Source organism: Micropterus salmoides, unplaced genomic scaffold, assembly GCF_014851395.1.
Source record: "Micropterus salmoides isolate LMB-PRFRI ecotype aquatic unplaced genomic scaffold, ASM1485139v1 Ms_hic_scaffold_10, whole genome shotgun sequence".
Taxonomy (NCBI): Eukaryota; Metazoa; Chordata; class Actinopteri; order Centrarchiformes; family Centrarchidae; genus Micropterus; species Micropterus salmoides.
The window spans coordinates 5,380,014-5,397,927 of record NW_024040041.1 but is presented as its reverse complement, the minus strand read 5'-3'; the positions used below and the strand labels follow the sequence as shown (position 1 = coordinate 5,397,927).

At 41.6% G+C, this 17,914-nt stretch overlaps 1 protein-coding gene across 1 annotated transcript; it reads left to right on the top strand.

Annotated features, from left to right (window-relative positions):
* Window positions 1-7,750: 7,750 nt before the first annotated feature.
* On the top strand, window positions 7,751-14,098 carry LOC119896429. Its single transcript, XM_038709862.1, has 7 exons — window positions 7,751-7,842; window positions 8,009-8,044; window positions 8,455-8,760; window positions 11,344-11,646; window positions 12,700-12,912; window positions 13,011-13,172; window positions 13,271-14,098. The coding sequence occupies exons 1-7, from the start codon at window positions 7,800-7,802 to the stop codon at window positions 13,573-13,575; spliced, it is 1,368 nt and encodes a 455-aa protein (XP_038565790.1). The 5' UTR covers window positions 7,751-7,799; the 3' UTR covers window positions 13,576-14,098.
* The last annotated feature ends 3,816 nt before the right edge of the window (window positions 14,099-17,914 follow it).

Here is a 17,914-nt window from a genome sequence, read left to right as displayed (position 1 = left end):
TTACATTACCTAGGTTTTCAAATGGACTTGTCTGATGCACTTCCTCAACACAGACCCTGTTTACACACAAATAGCCTCTCAATCCACTTCCTCGACATGAGGGCTTAGACAGAAATGATACACTTCCTCAACACAAAATCTGTCTTTACAAATCGCTACTCAATCCTCTTCCTTAACACGAGAGCGTAAACTTCTTTTAACTATAAGCACGCTTTATTCTCCTACCCTGCCGCAGTCCTATTTAGGCTCCTAGCGGTAACGTGCTGCAGTACATCTGCCCCTGCAGTCCTAAACTACCAACGAAGAGCCCCAACATTCGGTTGAAATCCTGCGATATAAGTTAGCGGTAGCCACAGAATGACTGTTTTATTAGCCAACTTGCCCATTTCAGCCCTGACCTAGTAAGTGAAGCACTCAGCTGTGATTCTGCAATCTCCATCCCTGATGGCGCTAATTCTCCTTGGTTACAATTCTGACATTTGCTTTGCACTTTAGAACTAACTACTGCAACCACACATTGTTAATGACATATGACAACACATGGACAATTACATGCATTTCAACTGATTTTGGGAGCTGCCAGTGCTACAATAAAGATAATGCAACACTAACAAATCTACACAGATCGGGCTACAACTAAAGAAATAACAGCTTTTTAACAAACAAACTCCCCTTGGGTTGAGATACCTACTGTAGTCAGATGGCAGGTGAAATGAGTAAAAGTGAAGGGATTATGGGTAAGAAGCGTGACGTCGTTGCCATAGTAAGGACTGAAAGTCTTCTGATTCATATTTATTATTAATAATAATATTTGCTGCAGAAAATACATTTGAAAAGAATAAAATATCGTAAAGGGTTTAATAACGTAAAAGGAACAATCTATTTAACACAGCTTCGAGCCATACTTCATCTATAAAATGACAGTTCTATCACTCAATTCAATGTTTTTAAACCACTAAAAATCAGAATACACTATAATAAATGATAAAAGGAGTGTGGTCGGCAATAAGCGGCCCGCGGGGCCTGTTTAATTGAGAGCTTTTACTTTGAAATGTTCTGAAGGAAATTCAAAAGAGTTTCTGGTTTGCTTAAAAAAGCCGTCATAATAATCAATAATAATTCATAATCAATTTGTAGAAAAGGTAGGACAAAATTACTAGCAACAAGCCGGGAGTTAACACACAACTCCTCCAACAGAAGTCCTGTGCAATACTAACTAGGCTAAGGAGGTAAGTGGTAAACGATAGATCATAAATAATTAATTGACTATATTCTGGCCCGTCATCCAATGACATGAAAAAAATTTGGCCCGATGACAGACTTATTTGGCGACCTCTGCTTTAAGCCTTAAAGTTCTGCATCATTAGGGGCGTGGCCACTTTGAGTGACATGTGGGTGCTACCGCCGTCACTGCTAGCAGTCTGCCTGCCATCCGTTAGTCTCACTCAGCCAATACAGTCACGGAACTCTGCATCCGTGCTGTGAATGAGCTCAAATAATGATATTTCTTCATGCAAATATCAGACTAATAATGGCATGCTGTGTGGTCAAATTTATGGAGACCGTCCAGGAAGCATGTGCTCCAGTTGGTCAGTGAAATTCTTGTATTTTATTTATGTGTTATATGTGTTTTAGTGTATCTGTTTCGGCATACATAGCTTGTTAGCTTAGCTCATTAAGCTAATTAGCCAGCTTTGAGTGACCCCAAGCTGTGCTAACAATGCTAAGTTAATGGTGTGTATACTGCATAGTGCATACTGTAACGGAGTGACTGTTCAGTTAGATACTAGTCAGAAACTAGTAGGGTAAGTGGCTGCACCTGAACTGGAGGGACGGACACAAAGTGTTGAAAGGCAGAGAGCCGAGATCTGCCTGCCTGCCGTGGAGAGCCACGCACCTTCAAGTAATGTTACTGTTTATAAACAATATCCTATTCTTTGTGGGGTTCTTAAGTGGTGATAAATGATAAGAAGTACATATTTAAGAATGTTTAGAGTTATCAACAATTTATTACACTTACAAATATCATTCCTTGAGATTCAGCAAACAATCTGTGGTGAGGACTTTAAGAGGTGAATGCATTATTTGGCAGGCATGCAGAACTCTGCACAACACCCTAGCTGGGCAGTAACTAAGGCGATGTTTCTGAGTTGGATAAAGTTAGATTAGTTACAGTTAGTGGGAAGCTGCTTGTGTGTGCTGTCTACCCATCTTGTCTTTATAGGTCCTAGATGAGCTAAAATCAGCATCAATCGAGATGAGGCACCTTTGTCCAGCTTTACAGGGAATAACGGTCCCAGCTTCCAGCGTGGCTCTTCCAACTCCTGATATAGATATTTTTTTTGCTACTTTTAGAGGCTGTTTTATATCTATTGATTTATGTGCATTTGTTGTTTGTTGTTGCACTGATTGGATTGCATCCAATTCCGTTGTACATGTACAATGACAATAAAGATTCTATTCTACTCTATTCTTTAAAAGATTAGATGTCAGGATGCTAGGAGAAAAATTTTCTGCTATTACAGGTAGCTACATACACAAAATCCTCATTGTTTGTCACTTTGACTTTGAATTGACTGTATGCAGCCTATTTACAGAAATCTTGGTGTTATGTTTGTTAGCAATTTTGAGCAGCATACCACAAAATGTGTATTAATATAAAATTATCAAATCTTTTCAAAATTCTTTTATTTCCCTACTCCTTGATTACTGCAACGACTTTTTTTACTTACCTTAACCAGAAGTCTTTTGATTGACTAAAGTATGACAGATGAATGGACAAATGAAATATGTACTGTGAGAGAATCTTCTGGTGCTGAAAAATATCTGATATTTATCTTTGATTTCCTATGAGAGACCATTAGCTGCTTCCCTACGTGTATGGTAGCCTCCTGCAAGAGACTCTCATGCAACATAAATCTAATGAGCATTTCCTCATTAGAAATGAGGTCCTTGTATATGTAAACACATGAGCGCCTTTCCTGTCTAAAATATAACATACATACTCACACATGGTTGCATATTCACATAGCAACTTCCTGTTTTTTGTTTTCTTGTCTGAATTATTTATTGATTTGACCTGAATGCGCAGAAGAATAAAACCGTTATCCGGTTGGCTCATACTTGCTAACCCTCCCGATTTTCATGGGAGACTCTCGTATTTCATTGCCCTCTCCTGGTTTCCTCCTGGGGTCACATTTCTCCCGATTTATGACAACTTTCTGTCCTTTTTATTACATTCATAATGGTTTCTTGCACTTTGCAACGCATATGCCCCACAACTCTCTCTCTCTCTCTCTCTCTACTGTTTCCACTCAGACAAGTAACAACAGTGTGCATGTATCATAAGATAGCAGTGGATTCCAGGTGGAAGAAGGGAATTTGTGAGGAGATGATCGCGAGGACGATGAGAAAGAGAGCCACAAATTTAATTAACACTTATTGTGAAGCTGGGTTGCGTTTAACAAAAATCCAACCTGTATTGGATTGGGACCACATATAAAAGTGGCCCAAATCCGAACTGGACACGATCAGATACCATGTGACTTGGGCTGTTCACACTGTTATAAAAAGATCTGATATGAGTCACATAGGAGCAAAAAAAATAGATTTGGGTAACTTTGGCCTGCAGTCTGAATGCAGCCATAATTTCAATGCTTCAAAAGATTGTAATTGTTGAACATGCAGTTAAAAGAAGTAGTTTTTAGGAAGTTTGGTTTGTGATAATAAATGCATAGAGCATACGTGTGTAATATTAGATCAGGAACCAGTGTTAGTTTAGTCGCTCTGAGGCTTTAAAAGACATCAGTGTCACAAACATCATACCATACCTACTGGTCTCTTCGGTACCTGCACAGTATATGAGCCCATTCCTGTCTATACCAGCTCTCCTTTATGGGTTATCAACGTGCTCTGGGAGAAGTGCACTCTGAGCAGTGATGATATCTCCGGCGGTGGAAAAGACCCTCTCTGAGGAAACACTTTAGCAAGTGGATACTGATACTGGTGCTCCTTCCACCAGACCAGTGGATCTTCTTTCACTTCCAGGAGATCTGTCTCCTTGTAGCGGGTCATCTGCTCCTTGGCCTCATCCTCTTGGGTATTTGTCTTGGCCTTGGATTCCTGGGTGGAGGACACTGACCTTCAAATAAATAAACAATAAAAACAAAAACGCATTTCTTATAGTTAAGCACATTCCATAATTCCTACACAGAGGTTTAGACAACATAGTGCGCTTCACTGGATAACAATGGGTGATACTGACCTTGACTGCTTTCTCCTTCCATGAATTGCTCTCCTTCATCTTTGTCTTCTTTAGATGCCATCCCCTCATCATCAACACAAGCATTTGCTGTCCCCTCTTCGTCCACACTCCAAAGTGACTAAATTAAATAAGTCAACATGAAATGAAATTCATGAGCTTTTATTGTATAAATCTCTAATTACTGTATTTAATTAATGCCTTTAAACCTGTTAACATTATAGAATTTATGCTTTTTAAACTATTGAATATTTATCTATTTTAAACTGTTAACGTTGTAGTGCTTTTTAAACTTTGAACAATGCATTATTTATGCCTATGCTTACTCTTGCCAGGAGATGGCGGATAGGTACAAGGCCAAAGGTTAAACCTAGCAGTACCATCACTGCCTTACCTCTGATGGCTGCATGCTCAGTCTTGCAGCCTCTTCAATCATCATAAACTTCCTGTCTTTCATTTTCAGTCAGGAAGGGAAGACTTTTGAATCTTGGATCCATCACTGAACATGCATGGAGAGTTGCCTTGAGGTCAATGTACCTCTTCTGAAGATCCCCAGCCATGGCAGCCTTCATCTCTTTTATGGCTCCAGATTCACCTTCGATCGGTTTCAGCCCGTTGATCAGTGTGTCCTGGAGGGGTGCGACGACTGACAGTGTGGGAGTCTTCTCCTTGGACATGTATTGTGTAGCCTCCTTCATGGGCTTCAGCGCACTGACTACTTCTTCAGCTGTTGTCACGTCTGACTCAGTCAGTGTGCACAGATTCCTTCTCGGTCTTCCTGACTTCACTCGAGGGCAGGGCTCTGGAATATTTCCAACATGTCATGCGCACTATTCCACCCGTAGATAAATAAAATAAATATACTTTATTTATTTATAGACCTATAGCACCCTTCACACTTCACAGCATGGATGCACATAATGCTGCTTTACATAAATGACAAAACAAATTAGTAATAAAAAACAACTATTGAAAAGTAACCACACACTAACCTAGTAACCACATCAGCTTGTGTTCTGTTTCTCTTTCAGCATGTGGTTGGCTGTAGTGCTCTGTTTGAAGAAATTCACAATGCGTCTCACCCTTCCCAGCAGGCGTGCGACTGCTGTGATTTTGAGGGCACGTTGTGCAGCCAGATTTAATGTGTGAGCATAGTATTTGACATGAAGTGTGAATGCTGCCTTCTCAGCTGCGATTGTTTTATTTGATGCATTATCAGTGACGATTACTGGATCCTTTTCTGTGATTCCCAGCTCTGCGAGGGCCTTTCTCAGATGTTCTGCCAGGTTGTGTCCGGTGTGGCTCTCGGGCATGTTCCTGGTTTGTAATTACATACGTAACGAGCTCCCATTCCTCGTTGATAAAGTGGGCCGTGATGGTGACATACGCTTCAGTTCAGCGAAGTCCAGCCGTCGCACGTCAGGGCAACTCTGTCGGTGCTGGCCAGGGAGGCTTTGACGTGTGCCCTTGTCTGAGCGTACAGCCTGGGAATGCAAACCTTGGTGAGGTGTTCGCGGGTTGGAATAGGATAGCGGGGCTCCATCGCGTTCACCATGCGCCTAAAGCCGGCGTTTTCCACCACCAAATACGGTCTTAAATCCTGACAAATAAAGGAGGCAATGGACTCTGTAATTTTCTGAGACCTTGGTGAAGCATATGGAAACTTGTGGGAACAACCGCCATCGATGTCCAGCATGGTATGTTTTGGGTCACGCGGCCGCAGCTTCTTGGGGTCCTCCGTTAGCATTACCTTGTCCGGGTGGTGACGTTTTAGGTGGGCTCATAGGTTGGTGGTATTTCCAAAGTATTTCACGTTTGTGTCACACAGCTTGCAAACCGCGATGCTTTTGTCTAAGTCGTCGCTTTCCGTCTTCTTTTTAAACCCAAAGTGCTCCCTCACTGCTTTTAAGCATGAAGGTGCTGGATTTATATTCGCCGCCATTTTCTTGAATCTCCTCGCTCTGACGCTCTGACTCCATAAACAGGAAGAGGTAGACGTCGGCGTCTGTGTAAAGTTAGTACGGGTAACTTGCTCTACAGTGACACTAGCGGCTGGCTGACCAAATCGCTCTTCCTGCAACGCGAACGGGTGTAAACACGGGGGGTTTGAATGGGACTTATGTATCGATACTCGCGGATTAAAAATCGATACTTTCTTGGGGAAAAAAATATAGATTTATATCGCAGAATCGATAAAATTGCTCAGCCTTAATGCTCACAATGGCAATGCTAACATGCTGATGCAGGTGTTTGGCAGCCTAAGTCTGTTTTTGGCATATCCAGATTGATTTTCCCATCTCAAAGCCAGCCATATCAGCTGACGGCTCAGCTGATTCCCCTCTTAGCTTTCACTGGCAATTCCGTTCAAGGCACATTATTTAAGCTGATTTTGTCTACCTACTGTTGCTGCTTCCTCTGCAAGTATCTTGTAAACTATTGCCCCAAACCACCCCCCCCAGCTCCTCCTTTCAGGCTGTGTCTAACTAATCAGCGTCATTTCTGTTGTATTGATGCGTGCCTGCTCTGTTCTGTACCTTGGGAGGTTCTTTGCAGCTGCTCTCTCTGCCTCGGTCTCTCCATGCATGCACATGGACGGGCAGGGAGATGTGCTCTACCTGCCATATGGCTTTTCACGTAGGCACGTGGAAGGGTGGGGAGGTCCTAGAACAGAGATACACCACCAAAAATAACTTACCACAGAGCAAATAGATAGAAATAAGATGTACCTTTTATTAATCCCCTGTATGCAGTTAGCACAGCAGCACAGGAATGAAAAAAGTAAATACAATAACAGTATAATCAATTACCTTCTATGTAGCACACCACAGCAAAGAAGATAACACTGGCCACTACAGAACATCAGACTGAAATGCTTTTAATGCAAACAGGATCCAAGCCACATTTGGAAATTTCTACAGGTGTGTCTGTGAGGTTAATTGGCGACCCTAAATTGTCCTTAGGTGTGAGCGTGAGTGGTTGTTCGTCTATGTGTGGCCCTGCGACCTGTCCAGGGTGTACCCGATGTCAGCTGAGATTGGCTCCAGCGACCCTGTATGCAGGATAAGCGGTTGACGATGGATGGTGTCTCAGTGTCTTTGCAACACACAACGTCATCAAATCCAGAGTGACATTCAGAGCGGCTCAGCAGAATACATGCTGCACGGTCTACTCCTTCTCTGGCACTTTGCATTTCAATGATTTTATGATTAAAAAACACACATAACACACATTAAAACAGAAGATGAAAACACAATAAAGCAGAGGGCTTATTTACATTGCAGTTCTAACTGAAGCTCCATACAGCTGCCGAAGAAACTGCATTTTTGTGGCAACAGAGGTGGATTTCTTAATTTACAACAAACAGAGTATTGCATGTACTGCATCACTCTATAGTTATAGAACTTAGTTGTCAAAACAAAAACCAGAAAAGAAGAAGTGTTTCAGGAAGAGCAGTGTGAAGTGTCTCTGTATAGCACAACATTAAGTTCAGTTTTCTACTGTCTGCTGACTCATACAGAGCACCCCGACTGTCTCAGCCATGAGGAGCACACGAAAGAGAAACTGGTTCGATTTGACTATAGGTGAGCATTTGAAATTCAAACTTCCTAATTGTTTTTTCTATAGATAGTACAGGAAGGAGGACTTTAGTTTAGTTCAGTTTGAAAATCCTCATTGTTCTCATTTCATTATGTTTCAGCATGTTTCAATTTATATAATTTGTCTTGGCATATGTTTTCTCCCCTGTAGTCTCTCTTCTCTTGACCTTACCTACCCCTGCTGCAGGTCAGTCCATTCTTCTGTGCAAAATCCTTGTAGTTTATCATTTATGGTCTGTGTAAAGTGTAAATACTTACTGTATGTCTTTCTTTTGATAGAATTTTAGATTAGATTTGTTGGGTTTATTTCTACTCTGGAAGACTTGAAATCTAGCATTGTGTTCAGAATTGAACAGCAGAATGTTTATAAAGGAAAATGTAGCTTATTCCAGCATGAATGCAACTGTAATCTAAAGATAATAAATGTATTGAGTGTTTGACAACTCGTGATACCAAGCGGAAGTCTGTGGTTTTGGTTGTGGGTATAGACATTTGTTCCTTTGTTAGTAACATGAACATTTTATTTCACAAACTAATGACAAACACTAAATCCACTCTTAATACAAAAATTGTATATTCTCTGTGTTATGTACCTAGTCATGCAGGTCAGATTATCTGGCTCTACCTTTTGCTCTGGAAGAGTTGAAATCTATTACAGCAACACCTGGGGAACAGTCTGTAATCGCACCTGGGACTTAAATGACACTAAGGTGGTGTGCAGCGAGCTGGGCTGTGGGACAGAAAATGCAAATCTAAGTTCAGCTTTTGGTGAAGGAGTGGGTCAAATCTGGCTTGTTGATATGAACTGTTCTGGAAGTGAAACATCTCTAACTGGGTGTCCGCACGGAGGATTTGGGACCAACAACTGTTCACACAGTGAGGATGTTGGTGTGGTCTGTCCAGGTGAGAAAAACGCTGGATAAATGCTCATTGTCAAGAGTGTATTCTAATGACCTTTTGTGTTTAATGACTGCAAAGCAAATTTCCTAGAAGAACTAGCAAGAGACAGCTAGATAGTAGAACGTATCAACTGAAAAAATCCCACTCTCATCTTTTAAGCTTCATTCCAAAGCCACTCCCCCAGAACACATTTTCATGTGCAATGAGTGCACTGGCAGGTGCATTTTAATGTCCATGTCTTCTAAGCATTATGAAGCTGCGACCACATTTAATGTGTACAGTTAACATGTTTCAGGTATTGTTTTCATGTATTGTGATAAAAGGCATTGTAATACTGCAAGCAGCTAAATTACCTTCTGAAGATGAGATGTTTTCAGGTGGCTGAGGATACAGTTTGATCACTTTCACGTTATCATTTCACTTTTATTTATTGACATTGTGATATATTTCATCACACATTCTGTTAACAAAGATATGAACTGGTCTCTTGTGAAGTACACTTTGCATAAAATGGGGCGGAGAGGAGATAATCACACTTGTGGACACGGGTTCACACTGTCTAGCTGGTGTGTTTTGTTTACCGGTTCTATGTCTCATGCTCTGTTTCTTTATCTGCTCTGCTATCTTTTTACTATTTTTGTTGGGGTAGTTCACATCTCTGAGGTGTGAAATTCTGCATGAGAGTACATTAATGCCTGTATTTACCGGCAGTTGACTTAAAATTAAATTTGAATGATGCCCTTTATTTGTTTCTGACACAAACACTGTAAAACTAGTGAGTAAGAGAGAGGGAATGAGAAAAGATATTTTAAACTTAAAACTTTAAACTTGGAAATGCAAGTTGCCTCTGTTTCAACTCACAAACTATAGTTCAGTATTCCAGTTGTCTCAACATAATTTTTTTAACTGATTGAAGTTTTTATAATTTGTTTCAACTTCATACTATGAGTTAAAACAAATAAACTTTGAAAAGAAGAACTTCTGCACTCTAGAAGTTGTGTTACAACAATAACAGTTTAGCTAGCATTAGCTATCAACCATCCATAAGATTAAACAAATGAATGAAAAATATTTATGAACTATGAGTGAGACAGGTAATTTCAGCTGCCACTATCGCAGATACAGAGGGTACTTCTACAGACCTCTCTGGCGCAGTTAAACTGTCTTCATCTACATGTCAAGCATCCCAGCCGTTTTCCCAGTCTTTCCCTGTGTTGGATTTCTGCCTGGTATTTGTTAGACTTATTTTTAATTATTTGGACTTTGATTATTGCCAATTCCCTATCTCGACTTGTGTTGGACCTCTCGCCTGTTTCTGACCCTTGCCTGCCCATAAGCTTGTTCACCTTTTTGCTTAATTATTGATAAACACCAACAAACTGAACTGGGGTGTTCTGCACTTGGGTTCTTGGGTTCCTTGATTTTCCTGCTCCCTGCTTGACTTGCTATGACATGGCTAGAATCGCTCTGATTTAAGTTTGTCTAGAATTATTCTTGAAAGCATTTCCACTTGGCTTTTTGGAGTTAGGACACCTGTTCAAGTATTCAAGGATTTGGATCCTTGATATGTGCCAATGTTGTTTGAGGCATTAACAACTAAGAGACTAGTCAAACAGCAGAACTTTTCATACGGCACATGTATGCACCTCTGAAGCTCACTTACCGTAAAACTTAGCCCGGGGTTTTATTTGCTGAAATCACTGAATTGACCCTGCCTTTATTTGGGACAGGCGTCCATATGGGACAGGCCATTAATTCTTTTTACACAAAACTGAAACTATTTATTTCAAACTGAATAATACATACACATCATTCATTTGATCTAGCTCCAACAGACGGCTTATGCGCTTTTATTTTGAAGGCAGCAACCTAACAAAAACAACAACACGGTGCAGAATGAGAGAAGTTAGCAGACAGAGAGCGATGGATTTCACATGACAGGATTCACAACTTGGATTAATTTTTGTGAAAAGTTGTTTTGATTCTTTTGATCGGTGGACGCTTACAGATTAAAAGGAATATAAATAATCAAGGAACGGACACATTCTGGCTTAACAAGCAGACTTAACAAGCGCTTCAAAGTGTATGTGTGTAATGTGTGACAGCACTTTTTTCCCCGTTTTCCTCTCTTGTAGCCATGCAGGTTACACCGGTAAAATCTAGAAGAATTAGACTTTGGGTCTTGTTGTTTCCGTTAAATGAACTTAACAGTGGTATTGTGGAGAATCTAACCGATCTAACAATGTTCAGCATGTCCATATTGACATTGATCATACGTTTAAACATTAATATTTGTAGCCTATTCACGATCTAAGCAGCTCGGGAAGCAGCTAAAGCGGGCGACTCCGCAGCATTTAAGAGGTTTTATACATCCAAAGAACTTCTATAAAAACCAGACCAGGCGTTTAATTGAAGCAGGCGTTTATTTGTCAAAATGTGTTCCCACACCAGGCCAGTAAAGGAGGTAGGCGGCTATTTGGGACTCGTCTATCAATTGAAGTTTTAGGGTAATTACATGTTGGCATCATCATCGGTGAGGGGGCTGCAAAAGACACTTAACATGTTATTATTGTGTTTGTTTTTCAGTGACTCCCCCACAGCCCAATATCTCCATGCATCCTGTTGGTGAGGTCACATGGGGTGAGGACGTTACCATCACTTGTTTGATCTCACCTAAGACTCAACAACTTTTGAAAGGAACATTCATTCTGGAACAGAACCCAGCTTCATTTACAAGCACTCAAACATCAAGTAACAACTCTGCTTACTTCAAAATCCTTAATGTGGACTTCGGTAACACAGGGTCCTACCGCTGTCAGTATCAGATATTGGTCGACAGTCAAAACTACAACTCGACCCAGAGTGACTCCGTCAGACTGTTGGTTACCGGTAAGAAAAATAAATAAATAAATAAAACAACACAAGAAACACACACCAGTACAGTAGAACCACAACATCAAGCCTGAATCTGCTGACAGACACACATATGCTAACATGATTATATTGAAATTGTTCATTTTAGTTTGCAGTGAAAAAATTTCACTTTTTAATGAGCTGACTTATAATCATTATATAATTACTTAAGTAAAGCATCAAGTCACAGGACGTTTCCAGCTTTGTTGGTTTGTCAGTGAGGGTGTGTGTCGCTGAGTGGGGAGAATCTGTGGGAAGATGCTGCCATTGTAAGAGAGAAATGACTTGTGGCTATATTTTGATACCTATGTGCCTGTGGAGATGAATATGCGTGACTGGGAGCAGTTTAGATAAAGTGTACAAAAAGCTGTAAAACCATCACTTTGTAAATAAATATGTTCTAAACATTTAAAACTAAAATATCTTCTAAACTAAACATTGTAGAAGCAGCAGGTGGTAGCTCCTTCAAACTTCAAATACAGTCATTGGAAAATGAAGATTTTTGGATTAAAGAGCAAAGGAACAAAAACCCAAAAAACTGGACAAGGCACCACGAGTGGTGCGGTGATCGCTCAGAGAGGAAAGAGAGCCAGAATAGGAGCCTAGTTGGCCCAGCTTGGACTTAATTCTGCTGCTAAAGGTCCAGTCTGGACATAATGGGACTCATGTTGACCAAGCAATGGATGTCAGAGACTGCTGTGTCCACATCGTTCCAGAGACCTGCCCCATCAACAACCCAGATCAGACACTCGGCAGGCGGTCCATGTTCCGAGCTGTCAGCGCAAGACTCGACGAGACAAGATGAGGCGAGGTGGACTGTGTTTTACATCGATGATGCTTGGTGCTCAAATGCGGTCAAGATGAACTCTGTTTCCCAAATGTCAGATTGTTTAGTGTGAAGATGCTAATAAGTCATGTATCGTAATGCTCACTCATCTGCTCCATGGCACTTCACTCTATACCACAGCCAAAGACTGATGACATGATGGGTTTTTTTGTGATAAACTATTAAATGTTTTTCTCTCCTAGTGCCTTTGTGGATGCTGGTCTCTTCAGCAGCAGGTGGAGGTCTGTTGTTGCTGTTACTGCTGGTCTTGGCCGTGGTCGTTCTGGTTGTCAGGAGAAGAAGACGAGCCAAGGAGCCAGGAATCATCATCCAGATGCGGACAGACCAAGTAGGAGCAGTGGAGGACGGGGACAGTGATGATCATGATTATGAGGAAGAGTTCGTCCAAACTCAATGTGTGTGCTCGCCAGGACACATAGTACATGTCATTATTAGACTAACTGTGCCTGGTTGAAGTACTTGTGACAAATTTGTTTTGATGCTTGTGTTTCAGTGAGGGTCAGGAACAGTTATGAAGATGAGGAGGAGGTGGATGAGGACTATGTTAACGTTGATCCAATGGATACCACGAGGACACGGACAGACCAAGTAGGAGCGGTGGAGGACGGGGACAGTGATGATCATGATTATGAGGAAGAGTTCGTCCAAACTCAATGTGTGTGCTCACCAGGACACATAGTACATGTCATTAGAAGACTAGCTGCTGCTGATTTGAGTTCTCAGGACAAATTTGTTCTGATGTTTGTGTTTCAGTGAGGGGCAGGAACAGTTATGAAGAGGAGGAGGAGGAGGAGGAGGAGGAGGACGAGGACGAGGAGGACGAGGACGCCGACGACTATGTGAACGTTGAGCCAGTGGACACCATGAGGAAACAGACAAAGCAAGTGGAGGATGAGGACATTGCTGATAATGATTATGTGGAAGAAGAGATTGCAGACATTTATGTAGTTCCTACGGAGGTTTTTGTTGATGTAGAGGACAACAGCGAGGAACAAGGAGATGAAGGAGAATCCAGTGCTGATGAAGATGACTATGTAAATGTAACCCAGACATACTGAACTGTAGAGTACATTATCTGATATTTAATATATTTAAGTTTCCACTGGTCAACAGTGTCACAGATCATCACGGATAAAGGACACAACCAACTATTTACTGCCAACATTTTTTTTTTTGTAAACTGTAATATTGTCAACTTTTCACTTTCAACAACATCCATGACTTTGAAGAATTTCAGCCTAAAGACAGAACTCAGAGGCTCCATCCTTATTCACAATTATTCCTTTAATGTACATACTGGTCAAATATTCTTCTATAACATGTAAATCAGGCAATATTACCAAGTAAATATATAGTTTTGTATGTATATGTTTAGTACATGTGAAAATCTTAAAGTAACATGTGTCAAACCAACACATCCTCATACCTAAATGACCAAATAGGTTTATTGTCAATGACCAGTCGAGGTACAAATGTACCAGACTAGACTTTTTGTAAGTCACGTGAAGGAAGTAAAGTCAATTGGTTGTAATAAGCTGCTGCACAATCAATTAAAAAAACAACAACTGGAAAACAACCTGACATATAACAAAAGTTGGATGGCAATTTGTGTGTGTGTGCGTGTGTGTTCAGGAGATATAACATAGGGGGTGGTGTGGGGGTAACTGATTCGGGAAATGGGGAAATGAGTAAATGCTTTGTATTAAGCACAAAATAAATAAATAAATGAACAAAAGATGATAGAGAGGGAGAAAAGAAAAACAACAGCAAGAAAATCAATAAATGAAGCAGTGCTAAAAATAGAAAAACATTCTTCCTTTCTCCTCCGTCCCCTCCAATTTTCCACCATATCATAGTGTTGACTCACTAATTCAATTGGCTCCCTTTTCCTTCAATCCTCGTCTCCCCACACTCACATACACCTTCACCTCTGCTCTAAGCACAGCGGCGTGTCCAGCCTCTTCCTGTCTCTCTCTCCCTCTATGTGTCTGCTCTGCTGACTTTCTCCATCAGTGTCTCAGCCCCTTATTGCTTAAGCAGACGAGGTAGAAGACGCACACATTCCTCAGTGGCTCTGGCTTTCTGCCCTGAAAACTTTATCATTTTCTCTGGCTTGTAATTACCTTTTATGGATTTACTGGCTTCCGATTGTGTCTTCATGGATAAGCTGATTTACTCTATGTTTTGGATTACTGGATTTTAATACTATTCACCTAATCTTTGTAGGTGACTTCCCTGTTTTCCATGCTAGCCCTGTAGCGGTAGGCTGTGAGGCTAAAAACAAAAATCAGCCGGGTGGACTAGATACTGGCTGCAACATCCACTTTCACATCCACTTTTCCACATCAGCCCGATGTCAGTTTCAAAGAAATCTGTCTTGGACCAAACCTACCAGAGCTGAATCAGCAACAGACCCAGCTCGGGCCCTTTGTGTTACACCGATGGCTCCGCTAACAGAGGTTTCTTGGCGGAGCGAGCTCCGGTCCATCGCACGGCTCATCGAGGAGCTTCTCCAGCGGCAGACAGTGCTATGTTCCCGGCTGTCGTGTCTCAAGCCTGTGGGTAGCCAGCAGCCTTTCTCTTCGGATCGAGTTCCACCTCGTTCCCCCGCCTGGTCGTCCGTGGGCAAGGGTCACAAAATTATTTACCTTCCCCTCAATCCCCACAATCAGTCTGCAGTTGGTAGTGGTGACATCCCTCTCAACAACTGATTCTCTCCTCTGGCCAAGTGTCCCCAGAGCTTCACCGCTCTTCACCGATTTGTCTTTTGAATAGTAAATCTGTGTTCATTGTAGGTCTGTCATGGAGACAGTGAAAGTCAGAGAGAGTTGCAAAGTCTGTCTGTGAGCAAGACACACATTTTACATCATTTACCATCATTTGCATTCAGTGACATGAGGCTAGGCATATGCTCTGGGCAGGTGTGTCTGTGCTTGGTGGTACTGTATGGACCCAGTGAGGCTCATCCTGCTTCGCCTCCAACCCACTAGTGATGGCATTAGAGGGCGAAACATACACGAAATTGAATGTTAGTTACGTACCATAACACCAGATCCTATGAGTATAGGCACAGCCCTCTAAGCTATGGGCCTCACGGGCTTTCAGTGGCTGAAGCAAAAGTTATCTGGGAACAGACTGTCCGGTCTCACAGCTATTTATTCACAAGTTGAGACCGTGATTGAGGCTTACACCACGGTGGGCGTAGACAAAGCTCTTCAGTGCTGTGCTTGTGCACAGGGGATATACCCAATAGCAAAGGCCTTAGAGGGCTGCGCCTATACTCATACTCGTACTTACATTACGTAACTATCGGCCTAAAGTCAACGCCGCAGCTTTTCATTGCTTTTTCTTGTTTTAGGGGCACAATATTCCGACAGCAGCGTAACTTCATTCATTATTAAAATCTCCCGACATGCTGACAGGATCAGCATCAGAGTCAGAGTCTAATGTTGATTCATGTTCTGTGTACACATCCAAAGCTCTCACGCACAGTCCAGGTTTGGAGTACTGCAGCAATCTCAATTATTTCAGAAGCTAAAAGTTGGATTCTGTTTCCACTAGGGAGTTTTCTCTGTCCTGTCATGTCAACAGGCATGTGATTGGCAAAGGACAAAAAAGCAGGAAAATATACTGAGACCAAAGGCAGTTGCCTGCTTAAGACCTGGTGGCCTAAATGTTAAAGAAACTTAGATCAAACAGCCAGATCAGGCTCTGTCTATTGATAAACTGTAAGAAAAAGACAAACAAGAAAAACATCCTTGTTGATACTTGGAAAGGGAAAAGTCTTTACACACATCAGCCTGTAGATGCCCTCAAATCCTATCCATTTCACACAGGCAGCTCCTGTCGACCCCCCCCCCCCCCCCCTTTTTTTTTCTTTACAGATCTGCATGATTCACGTGGGTCATATTTTCAGTTCGTTCAAATCTCGTTCATTAAAATGAACTAATCTTTTTTTGAGTCATTTCGTTCATTTGAACTAGGCTGGTTATTGCGGCGCTGCAGTCCTCTAGTGGGCGATTAAAAAACAGTGCCATTCTCAAACACGGAAGGCTGCCTGGCTTGCTTTATTTGAAGTATAATGCACAAATTTACCTCTTGATTACTGTATATCATCATTATATAAACCCCCCTGGGCCCACAAAAAAATTCAAACCATGTGAAAACCACAGAAATATGTAGTATGTTATAATATGTTGTCAATATGTAATCACCACTACTCCGGCTAAATCCTTCCATTTTCACAATCTTTCCCGAGTATACAACCAGACCAGCCATTTAAAGGCTTACGTATAGAATTACTCATTATCTCTAAAGTGCTCATTCATACAGCAGCCTAACGTCCCTATCCATGAGTAAAATATTAATATCAGATTTGCAGTAAATATATTGAAGTAATAAGCTTGATCCACTATATGAATAAACACACTAATTAAAATTCAACCAATTTAATAATAATCTGGATCAAGCCACCAAGTTCTTAAAGAACTCCAGCACAGAGAGAGGAACAGAGAAATAAACACAAACGCAGCAGTTTGGCAGGTCTGGACACAGAATGGGCCACATGAGGTCCGGATTCTGCAGACAGAGAAACACACATGAGCACATCGCTCTGAAACACTGCAGGTTGTTCACCAGTCAGGAGCTGTGAAACAACAGCACGGCTCTGTTGGTAAATAAAAAGGAAAAGTTACGTTGCGTTCTCTGGCGGACCTGGATCAACTGTTAGCCCTCTAACGCTAACGTTGCTATGTGGCTGTGTTTTAATGTTTTAATGTTTTAATGTCCGGGTCTTTTTGTTATGGAGAGGAGACGACCTCGGAGGTAATTCAGCTCCAGGTAGAACCCTGTCAGGGCTCTGAAGTGGATGGACCCAGAACAACTCTCATCAGCTGTTAGCTGTAATGTCAAACTCTAACATGACTAAAGATATTGTCCAGCTGTGTTAAAACTATAACTTAGCACAACATAACTGTGCTGTAATAACGTTATGCTTTATTAAATGTCCTAAAATAGATATTAGATATAATGTCAGTCCAGTGACTGTGACCTGACAGCCGACCTGCCTCTAATTCTCCGGCACTGGCAGTCACTCAGCCTGCAGAGTGAACGAAAGACTGAGGAGGACCCATGTGAGTGCTGAACGAGTAGTTATTTCCTGCTCCACAGTAGCTGTCACGTGACAAATGAACGACTCAGACCCAGAGACCCACAGTTGAGAGTCGTGAACTAATCAATTCTGTTTCCTGTGCTGACGGAGCCCGTGCAGCTGCCGTATGACGAGTGAACGTAAGAGTCCAAGATCCTTCTCGCATGCGTGAAAATGAATAAATCACTCACTGAGACAACCCGTTCCTCCCGAATCATACACATGATTAGATCTTATGAACGAAACGT